At 36.0% G+C, this 17738-nt stretch overlaps 1 protein-coding gene across 9 annotated transcripts in view; it reads left to right on the top strand.

Moving 5' to 3' along the window:
- Positions 1-17738, top strand: part of Tcf12 (transcription factor 12) — a 267077-nt gene that overhangs the window by 73562 nt on the left and 175777 nt on the right. For all 9 annotated transcript variants that reach the window (XM_028771367.1, XM_028771364.1, XM_028771366.1 and 6 more), the window contains one exon: positions 13376-13449. In XM_028771367.1, the coding sequence (XP_028627200.1) occupies positions 13376-13449 (74 nt within the window). The remainder of the gene's footprint in view (positions 1-13375; positions 13450-17738) is intronic.

Genomic DNA, 17738 nt, shown 5'->3' with positions numbered 1-17738 from the left:
AATGTGAGTATGCAGAGTTGGGAAGAGGAAGCAATCTTTGGAAATTTATAATAGCTGTTTCATTTGTATAAAGAATACTGCCTCTCACTTTGTTTCATTTATTGTTTACTTAATTTTATTACTAGTGTGCTGTCTTTCATCATGTTCATAGAAATCATTTTGGTTGATAGAGGAAGACCCAACCATTAATTCAAAATTCATCAGACACATTTTCCCTGAGTTTTGAATTGGGGTCCTTTCGTGGTATGTTTACAGCTTGTTTCATAATGTAGTGTAATCACCATTTCCTAGCCCTTTCCTATATGACCATTTACATGATACAATTACAAAATAGCTTTTATCTTAAGGAAAAAAATAAAACAAAGTGACTCCATACATAGTTATGAGTCTAGTATATTTGTAGATCATCTGGTGGCTGTGGGTGAAGAAAACAAAGATAGATCTTTTGGAAGATACGGAAATGAAAAAAAAAGGCACTGTACAAAATAAAAAAGACCCTTGATAAAAGTCATGGTTATCTGTGTGTGGATGGATGTGTATTCAAAACAAACGTTCTCATCCTCCACTGGATGATATTGTATTCTTCTGAGTCTTCTTACTTATGAGTTCCTAATCGTACTCTTTTTATTCTGATAAAATTCCACATAGCACAAGATCTACCTGTTTAACAAATTCTGTGAGCAGTGTAGTATTATTGGGTACAATTGTTGTACAGCAGATCTTTAGAACCATGTCCTCTGGCATAGCTGATTGTGGTGGTCATTGGACAGTAGCTCCCCAACACACCTTCTTCCAAGTCCCTGACAACTTCCTTTTACTTGCTGCTTCTATTGAGTTTTGCTACTTCCAAAATAAGGATTCTTTCAGGATTTGTCATCTGTACTGCCTTGTTTTACTTAATACAGTGACCTCCAGGTCCACCAGTGTTGCAAATGACAGGATTCTTCTGTTTTTCTAACCTGAGAAATACTCCATTGTACTGTCTACATCTCACCTTCCATATCTATTCATCATCCATTCATCATCCAGATAGGTTGTTTCCACATCTTGGCTCTTGTGCTAATGCTACAGTAGATGTGGAAATGTGGTTTCATTGCTTTGATATTATGAGATCATTCATTTTGGGCAGCTGTCTAGACAGATTTGTTAGAGCATATGGTTGTTCTATATTTGGTTTTGAAATGTGTGTGTGTATGTATGTTTGTTTGTATGTATGTGTGTGTGTGTTGTGTGCATATAGTGTTTATGTAGGTGTGGTTCTACTTACCTGTATGTATTCCTGTAGGCTAGAGGAAGACGTCTGTTTAGTACTCTCTGCCTTAGTTCATACAGCAGTCCCTGAAATCTAAGCTCTCGACAATGTTGGAATTACAGCCGAGTGTGACTACCTTTCCTGTTTATTTGTCTGCTGGGGATTTGACCTCAGGTCTCATGATTGTACAGTCAGCATTATTAGACAGTCGGGCTAACTTCTTATTCTTGGTTGTTTTAATTTTAATTGTTTGAGGAACCTTTGTAGTATTTTCCATAAAGGCAGTACCATTATGCTTCTTCTGTCAGTAGTACAGAGGATTTTAAAGATGTATTTTTACCCAGGCATAGAGGCACATGCCTTTATTTCAGCTTGGGAGATAGAGGCAGGTGGATCTCAGGGAGTTTAAGGCCAGAGTGATCTACACAGAGAGTTCCTGGACAGTCAGGGCTATATAAGGAGTCCCTGTTTCAAAAAAGATAAATGTTTATACATGTGTGTGCACACACAAATAGGTTTGAATGCCTGCAAAGGCCAGAAAAGAGAATCAGATTCTCTGGAGCTGGAATTGCAGATGGTTTTGAGCTGTCTGCCAAATGTGGGTGCTTAGAATTGAATTCTGGTCCTCTGCAAGAGTAACAAGTACATCTAACCACCTCTAGTCTGTAGATGGATTTTACTTTGTCCTTATCCTGCTATCACGTAGTCTATATTATTTTTATAAAGTATGGTATATATGTGTGAACATGTTTATGTGTGTGCCATGCCTCTGCCCATGTCTGCAGGTGTGGATGCCAGAAGCAGGGTACAGTGTCTTCTGACTTGTCTCTTCACTGAGCTTGGAGGTGGCCAGCCAGTATTGAGCTCCAAAGACCCATATATCTCTGCCTGTTATGCTGGAATTATAGATACTTAATTGATTTCATCAATTTCTATGCTCCCTCCCATCGTGCATAGGAATAGTTAGTTGTTCTACATTCTTGTTAATATGCTGATTACTTTGCAGTTTTGTACTTAACTATATTTTACTATGCTAATATAGGACTAAGAATTTAGAAAAGTATTTTTCTACATGTATTTCCATACTTTTTGTCATAAAAATGTCATAAAGGCCTTCTGTGCAAATCCATATCTTTTTCTGTTATTTTCCTTCAGCCTGAAAACCTTCCAGTAGTAGTTTGGATCTGTGGTCTATGAGTCCAGGACTATGGTTGTTTTTCATCCTGTTCTTGTATGATGTAATGTCATTGTCTTCTGGTACTCACTGCTTCTCATGAGAAGTTGCTATTTCCTTGAATCATTTTCCTTTTATGAAATACTTTTTAAAAAGGTAACATTTTTTACTTTGCATTTTGATTGTCATAGACATGGGTATGGTTGGTTTATAATTCTGCACAGAGATTGCTGAGCTTGCTGGGTTTGTAAGTTGATCTTTTTCATTGATTTGGAGAAAAGCCTGCCAGCTGCTCTCCAGCTTTGCAACTGATCTACTTTTGTGCATTTTAGACCTGTTAGTATTACTTAACTTAAATTTCTTCATTTCTTCTTTAATTTTATTCATGTTCAGTTTCACTTACTACTTTTTCTGTGTTCTACTCATTATTAAGCTATTCCAGTGCAGCTATCTTTCAAATAATATGTTATTATATTCCTAAATTTCATTTTAGATAATTCTTCCTGCAAAAAAAAAAAGTGTCCATTTATTGTCACTATTTTTTCTTAGAAGGTGTTTCAACAGTTTTTTCTAGCTGCTTTAAAGTTCCTTTCTGCTTATTCAGATAATGGTGTGGGGAGCTTCTTCCTCAGACTTATGTTACTTACATTCTCATTTCTCATTTCTCTACATAGGTAGCAGATTTTTTCATATAATTTTTAAAAGTGTAGATGAAAGGTTGTTGAAGTTTTTATTTTTGTCAATTTCTGTAGTTCTGTTTTGCTCTGGAAATTAGTTGCCTTTATTGGTTGGCTGTCTTAAGACTGAACCTTATGCTTTATTAGAACAATTCTGTGAAAGTCCCTTTAATGAGCACCTCTGTGGTTCCCAGTAGCTGAGATCTGTGCTCGGTCAGTGTAGTCTTTCAGGCCTAGCTTTCCTGTGGGCTTCTTAGTATGTTTCCCATGCTTAATTCTTCAGAGATCAACCAAGAACTTGGAGAAAAGATAAAGTAAGTTTTTGGACCTTCTGTTTAATTTGTACTTTTTATTGACCTTAATTTTTAGCCATATTGTATCTTCCTATTCTCTCTTTTTTTTCTATAAGCCTGTGAAATACAAAAAGCTAATGTCCTCAGTGGACAAACATATAGATTGGAATCTTATCCAGTGACTGACTTTGTTTTTTGTTTTCTTTTGGCCTCTTCTCATTAATAAGAGCTTTTCCAGTTTCTAGTATTTTTAAAATTCTTTTTGTTCTTATTTTTGGCCTGATTATTTATAACATTTATTTTCAAAGAAATTGCTCTAATATTTGTGTGCTATTATCTAAAAGTAGAACCATGTTTGCTTTTTTTTTTTTAAGTAGTAGTACTTTGATGACCTGGTTCTGCCTTCCTAGTGCTGATACCTAAATGCATGTCTCACCATTTTTATGTTTTATATGATTTTTATTTATTTTATAAAACATTTTACCTATCTTGTAAAGGAGTTTTGTACTTTTTCCTAGATAGCTATATAATCTTTCTCTTATCACCTGGCTTGGTGATTTTGAGAATTAGACTATTATGTCTATCGCTAGCCCCTGTCTTTGTATTATATTTAACGAAGAGTATTATTCCTTAATGCATTTTCTCATTGATGGTGTTCTGGATTGTTTCCAGTTTTAGTTACTCATTGCATTTCTTCGTGAAGAAGACTCCTTTAGGGTATACTTTTGCCTTTTTATTTTTTGAAGGTATGATTATGTTTAGGACATATGCATATCTTTTAAGAAAGTACTAGTTTTCCAGAATGTATCGCTTTATGCCCCCACAGGCAATAGTTAGGATTTGAGTTGCAGATCATAGTTTTGTCATAAATTTGCTAATATAAGTAGATTTAACAAATACAATTTGGTGTGTTTAACTTTGTTCTGGTCTGCTCACCAGTTGTATCTTTACTGCCTTGTAGAATCATGGTATCCCCAGAGCTGGAGACGACAAATGTACGTGGATCAATAAAAAGCTAAGCAGCAGTGTTGTTTTGAATGGAACGATGTTTCTGTTAAGCCATTTTATGTATTCAGCTTTGTGAACACAGAATCAGAACTGAATGAGTTCTTATAATTGGAGACATGTTAGATGGCCTTTGCTAGAAAAATGTCTAGTTTCTCCACTATAACATAGATTTGTAAATGTGATACTCATAAGAAACTATTAAGTTAGGATGGGATGGAATGGAGGGTGTATCTTGGAGAAGTTAGGGGAGTAGTGGGTGAATACAGCACAATTCATTAGGTAACTCCAAGAATTAGTAAAAGTATTAGCCTAAAAAAAAAATAAAGTATTAGATTAAAAAGAATAAGGTAACATCTAGTGTGCTTTGTGAATCATACTTTTTAAGCAAGTTGTACAGAAGAACATCGAATCTGTGGGAGAAGGTAAAAGTGCTGGTGAATAATAAAGACTATGGAAATCATCATGCCAGTGCCATGTATACTACAGTGTGAATGAGGGTGATTTGTGGTTACTGTTGAGTGCATTCAAATACACCAGAATGTTACTCCTCTTTTCTATGTGACTGTGCCATAGTAAGAAATTATTATTATTATTATTATTATTATTATTATTATTATTATTTTTAGTATTATAGTTAGAAGAGGAAAGGCAGTTACATTGGATTTTCAGATTTTTTAACACATGAGGGACAAATCTAGCACTTTTCACAACAAACATTTGTGGAATAGATTAGAATAAACATTTCATTTCAAGTTGAAGAAATTTACTGTCCTGGCAGTGAAAGATTTGAAAATGTGACTTCTAAATCTGGGAGGAATGTGTTTGAGAAGTGTTTTAGCAAGATTGTGTTGGCAGGACTTCCTAAGCAGGTGATGTATTATAAACTACTGCTTTAGGAAGAGTAAAAGAGACTCAGGAACATGGTCTAAATAGACACATTATGAAAGCCTGGAATAGAAGGTGACTAAGGAACACTCACTGTGGAGGTAACTGAGAATCAAAAGTAATGCCAGTTTCCAAGGCTCTTGATCCTGGACTATTACACTTTAAGCATGGGGTCTCATCTTGCGATGTAGGAGGAAGAGCTTTTGGCATCTGCCCCAACATGGTAACAAATGAAAACAAAAAACCCAGAAGACTTGGGTGGAGGAAGAAGAGGAAGAGGAGGAGGAGGAGGAGGTAGTGGAGGTGGTGGCGGCGGTGGCAGTGGCGGTAGAAACTGGCATAGCCCATGACTAATGATTTTGTTTTTTTTTTTTTTTAAAGATTTATTTATTTATTTATTTATTTATTTATTTATTTATTTATTTATTATATGTAAGTACACTGTAGCTGTCTTCAGACACCCATATGAGGGCATCAGATCTCATTGTAGATGGTTGTGAGCCACCATGTGGTTGCTGGGATTTGAACTCATGACCTCTTGAAGAGCAGTCAGTGCTCTTAACCGCTGAGCCATCTCTCCAGCCCATGATTTTGCTTTTATAAGTTAAAAAATTTTAAACGTATTTTCTTTGCTGTCTGTCACATTGCTCGGGCTGCTTTTGTGATATGGTAATAGATTGAGCGGCTGGTATAGAGAACAGTTAGTGATCCCCAGTCATCTAAAATATGTACTAGTAGCCTTTCACAGCAAACCTTGTTGAAATCTGTTACAGAGACCGAAGAAATGAAGAGGAGGTTAGTTTATCTGGGCGGTGGTGGTATGCCCCTTTAATCCCAGCCTGCAGAGGCAGGTGGATCTCTGTGTGTTCAAGGACAGCCAGGGCTACACAGAAAAACATCATCTTTGAATAAACAACAACAAAAAGAAACCCAAAAAAACAGGTTAGCTTGTATCTTTGATGACTATGTAGAATTCAGTGATTTTTGTGTGCTTGTTAGCAAATATTTGTGGAGAGATTGTTCTGTATATGGTATTTGGTTTTGTGACTTCTAGGGAGGGACTAGGCAGCAAGAGATTAATAGGTAGACGGACGGCAATGAAAGCTATGACTATAAAATTTTCTTTTGTGTGCATGTAAAGGAATGAGCAGGAGTTTGAGGGATAGAGGGAGAGAATTTTCAGTACAGAGAAAATATTGAAAAGATTTTATGGCACAATTCTAGAGAGACAGTGTGATACCATTACAGGAATTAATGGTCTAAGACTTGAATGCAGGGAGTGCATGGGCCTCATTACAGGAAATGAATAGAATTGTTTGTGGAATTGAGTTAAGAATAGTAATTGCTCACACAGCTGTTTTTAAATAGGAAATGTGTTAGGTAATCAGCAAAAATTCACAAAGATGTACTTGATAGTTATGTAGAAACTGCTGTGTTCCTACAGACTTATGATCCTTATGGGAGCCATAAAAACAGGCAAACTAGCTAAAAGCATGTGCATGCAGTTTTCACATTGGCGTAATATTGTATTTTTTATTAAAATGTAAGTGTAGTTTTGTTGTCATTTTTTTCTAACCACTGAATCTAAATGTAATTATTTTGTTCAAGAAGAGTAGAAGAGTAGAGGTATGAATTTGATGGGTGCACAGGTGTGTGCTTGCTGAAAGGAATGGCTGCCTTCTTTCCTAGACAGAAGTGAAGTGTTGGATTGTGTTGATTTCTGCTTGCTTCATTTTAGCATTCAGTTTTATTTTATTAGTGCGCACTGCCTCTGTTCATTTTCCCCTTTTGTACCTTCCCAAGGATGTTGAAATACATCATTAACTTCTCAAAGACAATTTAGAGTTAATTCAGTACCACTCTAGGTAAATTGCAGCTGTTTTTCAACCTTGTAGGTCTGTTTACCTTGGGAGGGGGGGTCTATTTGCTGCTTTCTCTTATGCTGAAGTTGCTCTGGTATTACTTCTTAATACAGCCATTGCAGTTCCTCGAAAGATGGTTACTATGTTTTAAATAGTTGTGTGGTTTACAGACATTAAAAAGAGAATGTTTCCTTATTGGTGCTTTCCCTTTTTTTCCCTCTGGATTCAAGTTACCCTCTGATTATGTTTCTCTTCATCCCAAAGAACTACTTTTAGTATATTTTTGTATCAGATGTTGGTAATGAATTCTTAATTTTCTTTCATTTGCACATGTCATTATTATCTTTAGTCTTGAAGGATATTTTGTTCATGTATAGAGTTCTGGATAATAGTGGTCACTTTAAAGATATTTTTCCATGTCTGCCATAATCCAGTTTCTGAAGGCAAACATAGAGTGATTTGAATTTTTCCTTTCTAGGTAATATGTTTCTCTCTGGCTATTTCTGAAATTTAAAATTTTTGTCTGTCTGCTTGATTTTGATGTGGGTGGATAAAACTTTCTTGGCATTTTTACTGTTGACATTCACCACAGTCTTTATTTGGTAGATTTCACTCTTACACATCTATGAATTCTCTTTTGGACATTGTTTCTTCAGATGTATTTTTCTGTCCTGTTCTCTTTGCTCTCTCGTTATACACAGATTACACTTCTTTGTCTCTTCCATTAGGTTTCTGAAGGCTTGTTAAGTTTCTATTAGTTTCTGATTTGAATGGTTTCTATTTATCTATTACAAACACCAATTACACTTTTCCTGTCATCTCTATTCTGTCTTAAGTTCCTCTAAGAAGTTTTATTTCACAAATTCTATTCGGCCTTTTAGAAAAAAAATTTTTTTCTTCTATCTCCAATCCTGTGTCCATTGTATGATCTTTGCTCATTGAGCATATTTACATCTTCAGGCTGTGAGAATCCATACATAGTGGTCCTCTTGGCTTGAACAGTGGGTTGCTTTTTACTGTCTAGGACTTGGTTTTATTATGATTGCTGTTTGTGGAAATCTTGGTTCTCCAATGTTTTCTGTTTTAGTAAGCCAATATTTTGGTTAGACTCAAAATAAAATTCACTGTTTCCTCGGCTGGCTGCCACTCCTATCTCATTTAATTCTTTAGCCTCTGTTGTTGACCAGTTTGGCCTTGCCTTGGTGTGTGCTCTAGCTTTTAAGATATAAAGTCAGACTTTGATTTGGCAATCCAATACATAGAATCTTATGTACTTAAAACAGAAAACCCAAAGCTTTATACCTGATATTACTTTTCCTATGAGACAGCCTATCGTAATTTCTCTTAAGTTCCCTTGTGGGACTTTTGTCCAGCTTTCTCCCTTAATTTCATTAATGTATAACATAGTAATGAAAGGAATTATATTGTAGTTGATCCTGTATCATAGTGAGTTCCTTAGAAAATATATTGGTAGATTTATTTCATGTTTGTGCAAAATCTGAAAAGTACTATGAAAAATTGTTGGTAGCTGCCCAGATGTCTTAATTTAGAATTCTTTGCAACCTTTGAGTCTTATATAAAAAGTACCATTTCTTCAAAATAAAAGTGAAGAAACTATTGAAGTAAACATTATAATGTGGGTTATTTGACAGTTATCTCCAGTCACATTTTTCTTATTATTTATTCTATTTCTTGACAGAAGATGGCAGTCCTAGAAACTGTGTTATCCTTTGTTTCTATATAGCGGTACGGGTTTCCCATTTCACTTACTAGAATAAAGAACTTCTTTCAGGGTTAGAATTGATTCTGGGCAGGAAGTGCACAGTCTCTTGGCTTGTTCTAACCTGACAGGTGCTTGCTTGCTTTGGACAAACACTGATCATACATAAGCACATGTCCATGTTGAATTGCTGTTTTGACTGCCTTTGCTGTAGCTGTCTGCTCTTTCTATTTCCCACCTCTTTTCCTTGTTTTTGAGCTTTTGAGACTCTCCAAAACCTGAAATACATCCCAAGTTCCCTATCCACTTCTCCATTTATATTAGTATTAATTCATGATGTCAGTTTTTAGTAGCAGGTCTCCTAAGTGCCAGATAAGGGGGAAAAGACACTGGTCTTCATTGCCTTGCACCATTCCATCCATTTCATCTAGGATAGGTCTTTCCTGAGCTTCAAACATTGAAACGTAGTGTTAGGAACCCTTGTCTACAGCGCCTTCCAAGGTAAATCAGGTTGTTAGGCTATAGAACAGTCTCTCCTTTGAAATAGAACATGCTTTCAGTTTTTGTTGGTGGATAAAACTGTACAGAAACTTGGATGTTCATATGCTAGCATGTTAAAGCGGAAGGAATGGAACGGAAACCATAGGGATAGTATTTTAGAGAATATTCTAAGTAAAACACTTACAATGGAGACAGTGAGACAAGTGAGTGGACTGTATTGAGTTTTTTATGGCAAAGATGCCTGCCATAAATTGGACTTGGCCAAAAGTTTGACTGGTCTTTTAAGAGTCTTATACATTTGATTTTCACCAAGTTTGATTTATTCCTTCTCCAAGCTTTGAAACTTGCAGGAAGGCACTTGTCCATACAGTAATTTCAGATGTGTTTTTAGTGTCTTGTCTTTTTTTTTTTCTTTTGTGATAGAGTCTTTCTATGTAGCTTTGGCCCATCTAGAACTCAATATGGAGATCAAGCTAGCCACAATCTCAAAAGAGACTGCTTCTGCCTCCCAAGTGCCGGGATCAGGGACATGTCCACCATACTCAGGTGTGATTGTTCTTATTAAATGTTTTGTTGTTGTTGTTGTTTTGTTTTGTTTTGTTTTGTTTGTTTTGTTTTTCGAGACAGGGTTTCTCTGTATAGCTCTGGCTGTCCTGGTCTATAGACCAGGCTGGCCTTGAACTCAGAAATCCGTCTGTCTCTGCCTCCCAAGTACTGGGATTAAAGGCATGCGCCACCACTGCCCGGCTTAAATGTTTTTACAAGGAAAAAAAGTCCAACTGCTTTTATTACATTCAAACCATTGTTTTTAAAAACAAGGCCTTAAGTTTGTTTGATCCTTGCTATGGACTATGAGATATTTCCCATAATTTCAGTCATTTGAACGCTTCCTTGGTTCCTAACAGTGCTGCTATTTGTTGGAAGACATATGTCACCACAGGGGTGGGCTTTGAGAGTGTAAAGATTTCCATTTGTTCTGTCAGCTTCCTGTTTAGTGTTCCAGATGTGAGCTCAGCTTGCAATTCCAGCCTCCATACCTACTGCTCCACCATCTTGGACTCTAATCCCTCAGAAACCCTAAGCTCAAACCCTTCTTTCTATAAGTTTCATTGGTCATAGTCCTTTATCGCAGTTTGTGTTTATGGTGGAACATGCCTGAAATCCCAGCAGTTGGAAGACTGAGCTAGGAATTTCTTAGTGAGTCTGAGCTACAAGGAAAAAAAGTCCAGCTGCTTTCATTACATTCAAACCATTGTTTTTAAAAACAAGGCCTTACACACAAAACACACACACACACACACACACACACAGTTTAAAAATGAAAGTAATGTGTTGATATGAGTTTACTTATTCTTATATTTTAATTCTGAAATGAAACATAATTATGTTTTTGAAACCAAATAGTCAAAGTACTCCAAATTTTTAATAATTGTTTAGTGTTCTCATAACTGTTATTTAGATCTGTGAATCACAGAATTACTGAAAAGTTGTTGAGTTGCTATATAAGTACTAAAAATGGAAAGGAAAGAAAATAAATGGGAATTTTTTCAGGTATTTCAAAACAGTTGCTTTCCTCCATTTTATTGTGATTCTTTTGTATTTTCTTGTTTTCTACATTTTTATCAGTTTGTATAATATCCTTACAAAGTTTATCTCCATTTGTTTTTGTTGTGGATGAAGCTGTCATATTTTGTATTTGTACAGCCATTGTGTTGAGCAGAAAAGAGTCATTGATACAAACTTATTTCTTTCGTCAGTGCCAGCCTCGACATTTAGTCAGTCTGACTGTGTTGACAATAAAACCACAGAGCTCCGAGGTAAAAATCTAGCCAGAGCAATGTTACTCTGCAATAGCCTTTGAGCCTTTCCTTGTATTTAACTGTTGGCCAAACTACATATTAAATTAGCTTTTGTTTGATTAGTCTTTGCCTTTTCTTCATCTTGAAAAGGGTGTTACAGGTCTTTTGATTAAAAATTGAGTGTGTGGTTTCCACTGTCTGACATGGTTTCTTTAGCTTTCTCTTGTCTTTTTTTTGTTTTTGTTTTTTAATAAATATATTTTAGACAACATATTAATGGTTTGCTATAAAAACATTAAGATAAGTTTTTGTCTTATTTTCATTAGAATTCATCATGACAAGTTTCCAATATATAATCGTTTGAGAATACTTTGTATACACAACTTACACAATTACTTGGAGTTTTATATCATGTTAGTTTATTTTGTGGGTTAATCATAGTCTTAGTCTTTGGTTGAGTCTCTTAGAAATCCTATCTTATATTTATGGTGCTTATTACAAAGAAAATGATTTAGAAAGTACCTCTCGGGTAGCTTGTGGTACTGGGAAGATGTAGACTGTGTTTTCCATGACACATTGCTTATGTGGAGAGTCTTTACTAAATTGTAAATTTTAATAAGATTTTTCTAAGAACAAATTAAGTACTTTATGTGTTTTGAACGTTGTTTAGCTTTAAATTGTGCCTGGAATATTATCTGAACAGCAGTTCCTCTTTACCTGTGGAAACATAATCCAAATTCCCTGCAGATACCTAAAACTGAAAGTCACACCAACTTGTGTGTGTGTGTGTGTATGTGAATGTGTACACTTTCTCCTGTATATGCCAGAGATGTACTCAAACTTCTAAAATTAGGTAGAGAGATTAACAATAACTAATCTATACATAGAATAATTATAATAGTAGGCTCTAAGAGCTTTTCTTTCTTTCGTTCTTTCTTCTTTTGGTGGTGGGTGGTGACGGTGGTGGTGATGGTGGTTTTTGTTTGACAGGTTTTGTCTGTGTAGCTCAGGCCGACCTGCAACTCAACTCTGTAGACCAGGCTGGCCTCGAACTCAGACATCCTTGTGCTTCTGCCATCTGAGTGCTGGGATTAAAGGTATGCAACATCACGCCCTGCAGTTTTCTTAGGAAAACTCTTAGGCCCTACTAACCAAGTTAGTGAGGAAGACATTCTGCTGTGGGACCTGGCACCTGACTCTTTGTTGAGTTTCCTATAGCTTCAGCTGATCCCTCCACAAGTGTTGGCCTCTCTCAGGCTCTCACAGCCGTTGGGGCATTTTATCTGCTGAATACTGCACTCTCGCCTACATGACATGACATGACATGACATTACAGACGACTTCGGTGAATACTCTGAAAGAGTTCCTAAACTTAGTCACTTCTAACGTCTATTGCTTTTCAAGTAAAAAAAAAGGAAAGAAAACCAACATTGATATTTAGTATAGAAAATAGCTTAGGAAGATCTGGGGAATACAGACTGTCCCCAGGAATCAAAGATGAAAATTCTGGATTTTTAAATATAGAAAATACAGTAATAACTGGATTGAAACATAAAATAATAAATGTCTGATTGAGAGTTTTCCAGTTTTTCCTGGGACTAATGGAAAGGTGAAAGTATAAAGCCTGGTATCAGGAAAGGATGATGGTAACTGATCCTTTATTCCTCTTTAGGAACAACCTTTACTTTGCAGTTGCAGTATGGTTAACAGCTTTGAAGAGATAGAATTGCTACTCACAGGATTATTGAAGTGCACTCTTATATCACTGTGGTTAGTTTGGGATAGCTAATTTGAGATTCTCTATTTTCCATCTCTAATGTGATAGAAACACATGTATTAAACTGAATATTACTTGGCTAACTTTGTTTTTATGGTTGAAGACCTCAAATCTTTATATTTTCATATATGGAAAGTTTGTGGAGAATAGGTAGAAAAATGGAGACTCGTGAAAATCCATTTGAAAGTCTACAAAGAAATATTTTAGTTCTGAAATGTCATGATATATAGAGGGTATCATTTAGGGGAATGATAGTGAGAATAACTCTGAAGAAACTAACTTGCTACATGCTTCTGAGGCAAGGAGTAAGATATAGCCCGTTCAGTGATTCTCACACCACTATGTGAACTACAGTCTCTTATGCACTATCTGAAACATCCTAAACTTTTCTTTAGAATTTATATTGTCCACTGTCTTCTTTCCTTAGGTATGGATGAGCGTGGAGCAACAACATCTTGGGGAACAAGTGGTCAACCAAGCCCCTCCTATGATTCATCTAGAGTAAGTTTTCTTAAGTCTTGGTTACAACTGTAAAGATTATTAGGCTGAGTAAATGAATTTTTTCATTAATGAACTTACAACAACAATTTATAAAATAACAATAATAACAATTTGTTACTTTATAACAAATGAAGATTATCTTATTTTGTGGAAATATGATAGAATGCACTACCTTCATCACTGACTTAATCTCCTACCCTGCTTTTGAGGTTTATTACATTTCCTATACCTAAAGAAATATTCTTGGTGTCATTCAGATCTGGTTTGCCTGTAGTGCTCTTCTGTGATGCTAGTGGAGCTCAGAACACCCATCAGTTGTTCTTTCTACCGAATTGCTATTTCTTTGTGTGTTACCTGTTTCAGGAGATGGTAGTGACTTTTAAAGCTCCAGCTTTCAGCTTCTTCCCCAAGCTGAGTTCCAGAGGTTATCAGTTGTTCATCTCTAGAAACCATGTCACAATAGATGTAAAATACAGTGTTTCTTAGTTGACAGTAGAAAATAAGACCAACTTTGTGTTCTACACACCAAAGGGTATAAAGATTAGGGCCTTTTCCAGCAAGAAAATTAAGCAAAAATTCCTGGTAAAGGTTTGAAATGGGATCAGAGACAGAAAATGAAAGAACTATAAATAAACATTTTGCTCGCAGCCGTTAGTGCACTGGTAGGGCTATGAAGTGGGATACTTTCCTAAAAGATGGTATGTTATTCATGTTTAAAAGGCTTGACACAATCAATTCTAGATGAGAAATTTCTTTGGGCTCGTAGTTTAAAGGTGGGGAAGGTTTGGTGATATTGATGCTACAAGACTGGCTCCTGTCAGTGTGGGACTAGACTATAATTCACAGGTCTTCCTTCCTTACCTCACTTGGTGCAGTGAGGCCCTACTTCTTAGAGGTTCTAGTTTCTAGAAACTGTGATCAGGTTAAACCCCATGTTCAGACACATGAATCTGTCAGGGTTATTTCATATGCAAACCATAATTCTATATGTAAATGAATAATGAATCTCTCATAGTAAACCAAGAGAAGATAGACAAACAAATATAATGTTTAAGAACATTTAACTCTTAAAGTATTTTAAAGAGTAGAAAGAGAGCAGCATGTAGTCCAGGCTTGTATGTAATTGGGCTGCTTGCTTTTGATATTGTTCTGTCAATATCAAAATGCTTCTGAAAACAATAGGTTTTGCTGTTTTCTTAGGCCACACTCTATAAATATGTTGGGAAGGACTATCATTATTGGAGGAAACCATGGGCAGATGCTGACTGTCTCTATTAACATTGTGGGAATCAGTGGCCAAAATAGCTAGATGTCACGATGTGAAGTGCTTTGTCAGGGTTTAGATTTTACTGTTGATTCCTGGACACATTTTCATATCTTGGATTTCTGAAACTGTAGATGTTCAATTTTCTTTCAATTCTGAAGAGAGTATTTGATTCTCTGAAAAATATTTGAGCTTATATATTTGAAATTGCAGTTTTCTATAGAAGGAATTTATAATATAGTATATGTAAATATTTGAAAAATTTTCTTCAGAGGCTCAGGCGAGTGTCTTAGAGTGCATTAAGTGATTCTTTTGTAGTTTATATTTACTTCACTTTCAGGCTTCCTAAGGTTTTCTACTTGAATATTAGATGGGATTTTAGGAGAAGAACATATAACAATGTATCCAAGCACTTATCAAATTGATCATTCTGACATTATATTTGCCTTCAGTGATGGCACTCAAAGAAACCCCCCCCCCCCCGCTGTTTTTGCCGTTTGATCTATAGGTCACATGAGAGAGCTGTCTTCTACTCTGAGTGTATTTATTAGTGTAAATTATTCCTTATTTTTAGTGTAAGCTGTGGTAGAGAAAAGTTGAACTGATTCTGTGGTTAGCCAGCTTCCCGTTTAATCTAGGCACATTCCTAGGAACCCAGCTTACTGCTCTTAAACATCTTCTCCGGAACTAGAACAGTCACTACAGCTAAGCTCCTTTTATATGTGTCCTATCTAGGTCTTACCAGATCTGAAAATTAGCCCTCACAGTATAGAGGCAATTAAGTTTCTGGTTATTAGAATTACGCACAGAAACCCATTAACAGAGTTGTTGTGAGGGAGATACTGGAGCAGACATTATACTTAGTGGTAATTTTAGAAGAAATGATAGATGTATGTAGAGGGTGGGAGTACCACTTACGTGTGTGCTCTCATGACTTCTCCCTTGCCTGTGCATTCTTGATGCTTTGTCTGCACACAACAAACACACAAACATGAAAGAAGAACTATGATATATGTAAGATCCAGTTTTAAAACTTTGTCAAGGTTGAAGCACCAGAGGTGGACAAGATTTAAATATTGCATAGTGTAGACCTACAAGAAATATAGGCAACACATTTTTTAAATAGATTTTTGAGTTTTATTGAAATCTTACATGAACAAGAAATTGGAAATACAATCACATCAAAGAACAAATTGTCACGGCTTTGACGTTTAAGCCAAGCAAATTTTGTAGGGCAGATTTCAAAAAGGTGTGATTATAACAATTTAAAAACACAGTTAACCTGCTTCTAGGAATGCAAAACATACAGTCATAGGTTACTTTCAATGCAAGGAAACTTGTCTGTTTGCTTTAATTTCTTAAAACTACTAAGACAAAGCACTGGCTTGCATTTTTATTTACAGCATACTTCAGACTCCTATGTAATCTATTCCAAATCTAAAAACCAGAACTGTCCAAACTAAAGGTTCTGTAAAATCATGATTTAACAGTTTGTTCTGAAGCTAAGATGAAGCTTGGAACAATAAAAGCATTGTAACCCCAGAATAGGGAACTCTGCAAGCCCAATAATGTCCAAGAGCATTTAGAAAAGAAGAAAAACAAGAAGCCTTGAGTATATATACCATAGTGACTTCTTCAGCTGAATACAAATGGCAGCAAACTGCTACTTAAAGATGAAACAGTTACACCAATTTTGTTTGAAAAATGTAGATCTAGAGCCAATTGGATCTTGACAGAATCGTTTTCAAGCCCTTACTTGTCTATTTCCATGGTTGCCCATAAGTATCCTGATAAAATTCTTGGTTGTCATTATTGTAACCATAGTTACCAGAATAGTCATCACCTTGCTGAAGTGGCTGCTGAGTGATGGGTTGGGAACCCCAGTTCTGTTGGTTCTTGGTCTGACGACGTTTGGAATCAGGCTGGTTGTACCCATCTGCCTTTCTCTTGCCTACTACATTGCCCCCTCGATTGCCCCAAGCTCCACGAGAACCACGGCCTCTCTGCTGTTGTGCAGGACCCCCTCTGTCACCCCTTGAGCCTCTTGGTGGTCCCAAAGGTGCCCCCCTCTGTGAATAGCCAGCTCTACCTCTTGGAGGTGGTGCTCCCTGCCCCCTTGGTGGTGGTGGAGCACCTCGCCCCCCCTTCCTCTTCCTCTTCCTCTTACAGGCAACAAGTTTTTATACCTCTTTTTATCCGTTAGTACAAGGAATATTTTCTGTGTTTGAGATTGTATCAGGTATAAAGGCCAGGAAATTGGATTGTTCTAGTTGACTGCTGTGTTAATCATTGTTTGAGTTTCAGGTTTTCCCTACTTTTTACTCTCAGTGTTATTTTGGACAGGTTATTTAAATTCACTGTACTTCACTCACTTGTAAAAAGGGATTGTTGATAGCAACTTTATGAGGTTGTTAAAAGAATTAAATGGAACGGTCAGGGTCTGATATGCACTGTTCTGTGAGTGTCTTTATAATTCATATTATAGAAGTTTTTGTCTAATCAAATAGCAACAAATGAATGCATTTGCAAGAGATGCTGTCTTATAAATGTAATGAGAATTTTTGATCTTTTAGTAATTAATAATAAACATTTTTCCTTTGGAACTATAACAAATATGAATAACATCAATTTCCCTTCTCTTGCATAACTTTCTTGGAAAAGCACATCTCTTCCTGTCAAATGATGGTTTAAAAGTTTTTCTTTCTGTATAAAGCAATGTTTTGTGCATGATAAGTGTGCTGTACTTAGTTAAATATAATCAAAATTTGGAAAATCGATTGCCTTAACACAGCAAGGAACAGACAATTAAGGAATGCTGAGAGCTGTAGAATAATTCTTCCCTAGGGAAGAGAAAATGGCTATCCAATTCCTGATGATCATCACTGAAGAAATACATACAAGGAACATTATAGAGACTGAGCAGGTTGGTTTTAGGAATGGAGATAGAGATAGAGATAGAGATAGAGATAGAGATAGAGATAGAGATAGAGATAGAGATAGAGATAGAGATAGAGATAGAGATAGA

The sequence above is a fragment of the Grammomys surdaster genome, unplaced genomic scaffold, assembly GCF_004785775.1.
Source record: "Grammomys surdaster isolate TR1022 unplaced genomic scaffold, NIH_TR_1.0 206, whole genome shotgun sequence".
NCBI lineage: Eukaryota > Metazoa > Chordata > Mammalia > Rodentia > Muridae > Grammomys > Grammomys surdaster.
Note: the sequence above shows the minus strand (reverse complement) of the source record. Positions and strands in the feature narration are given on the sequence as shown.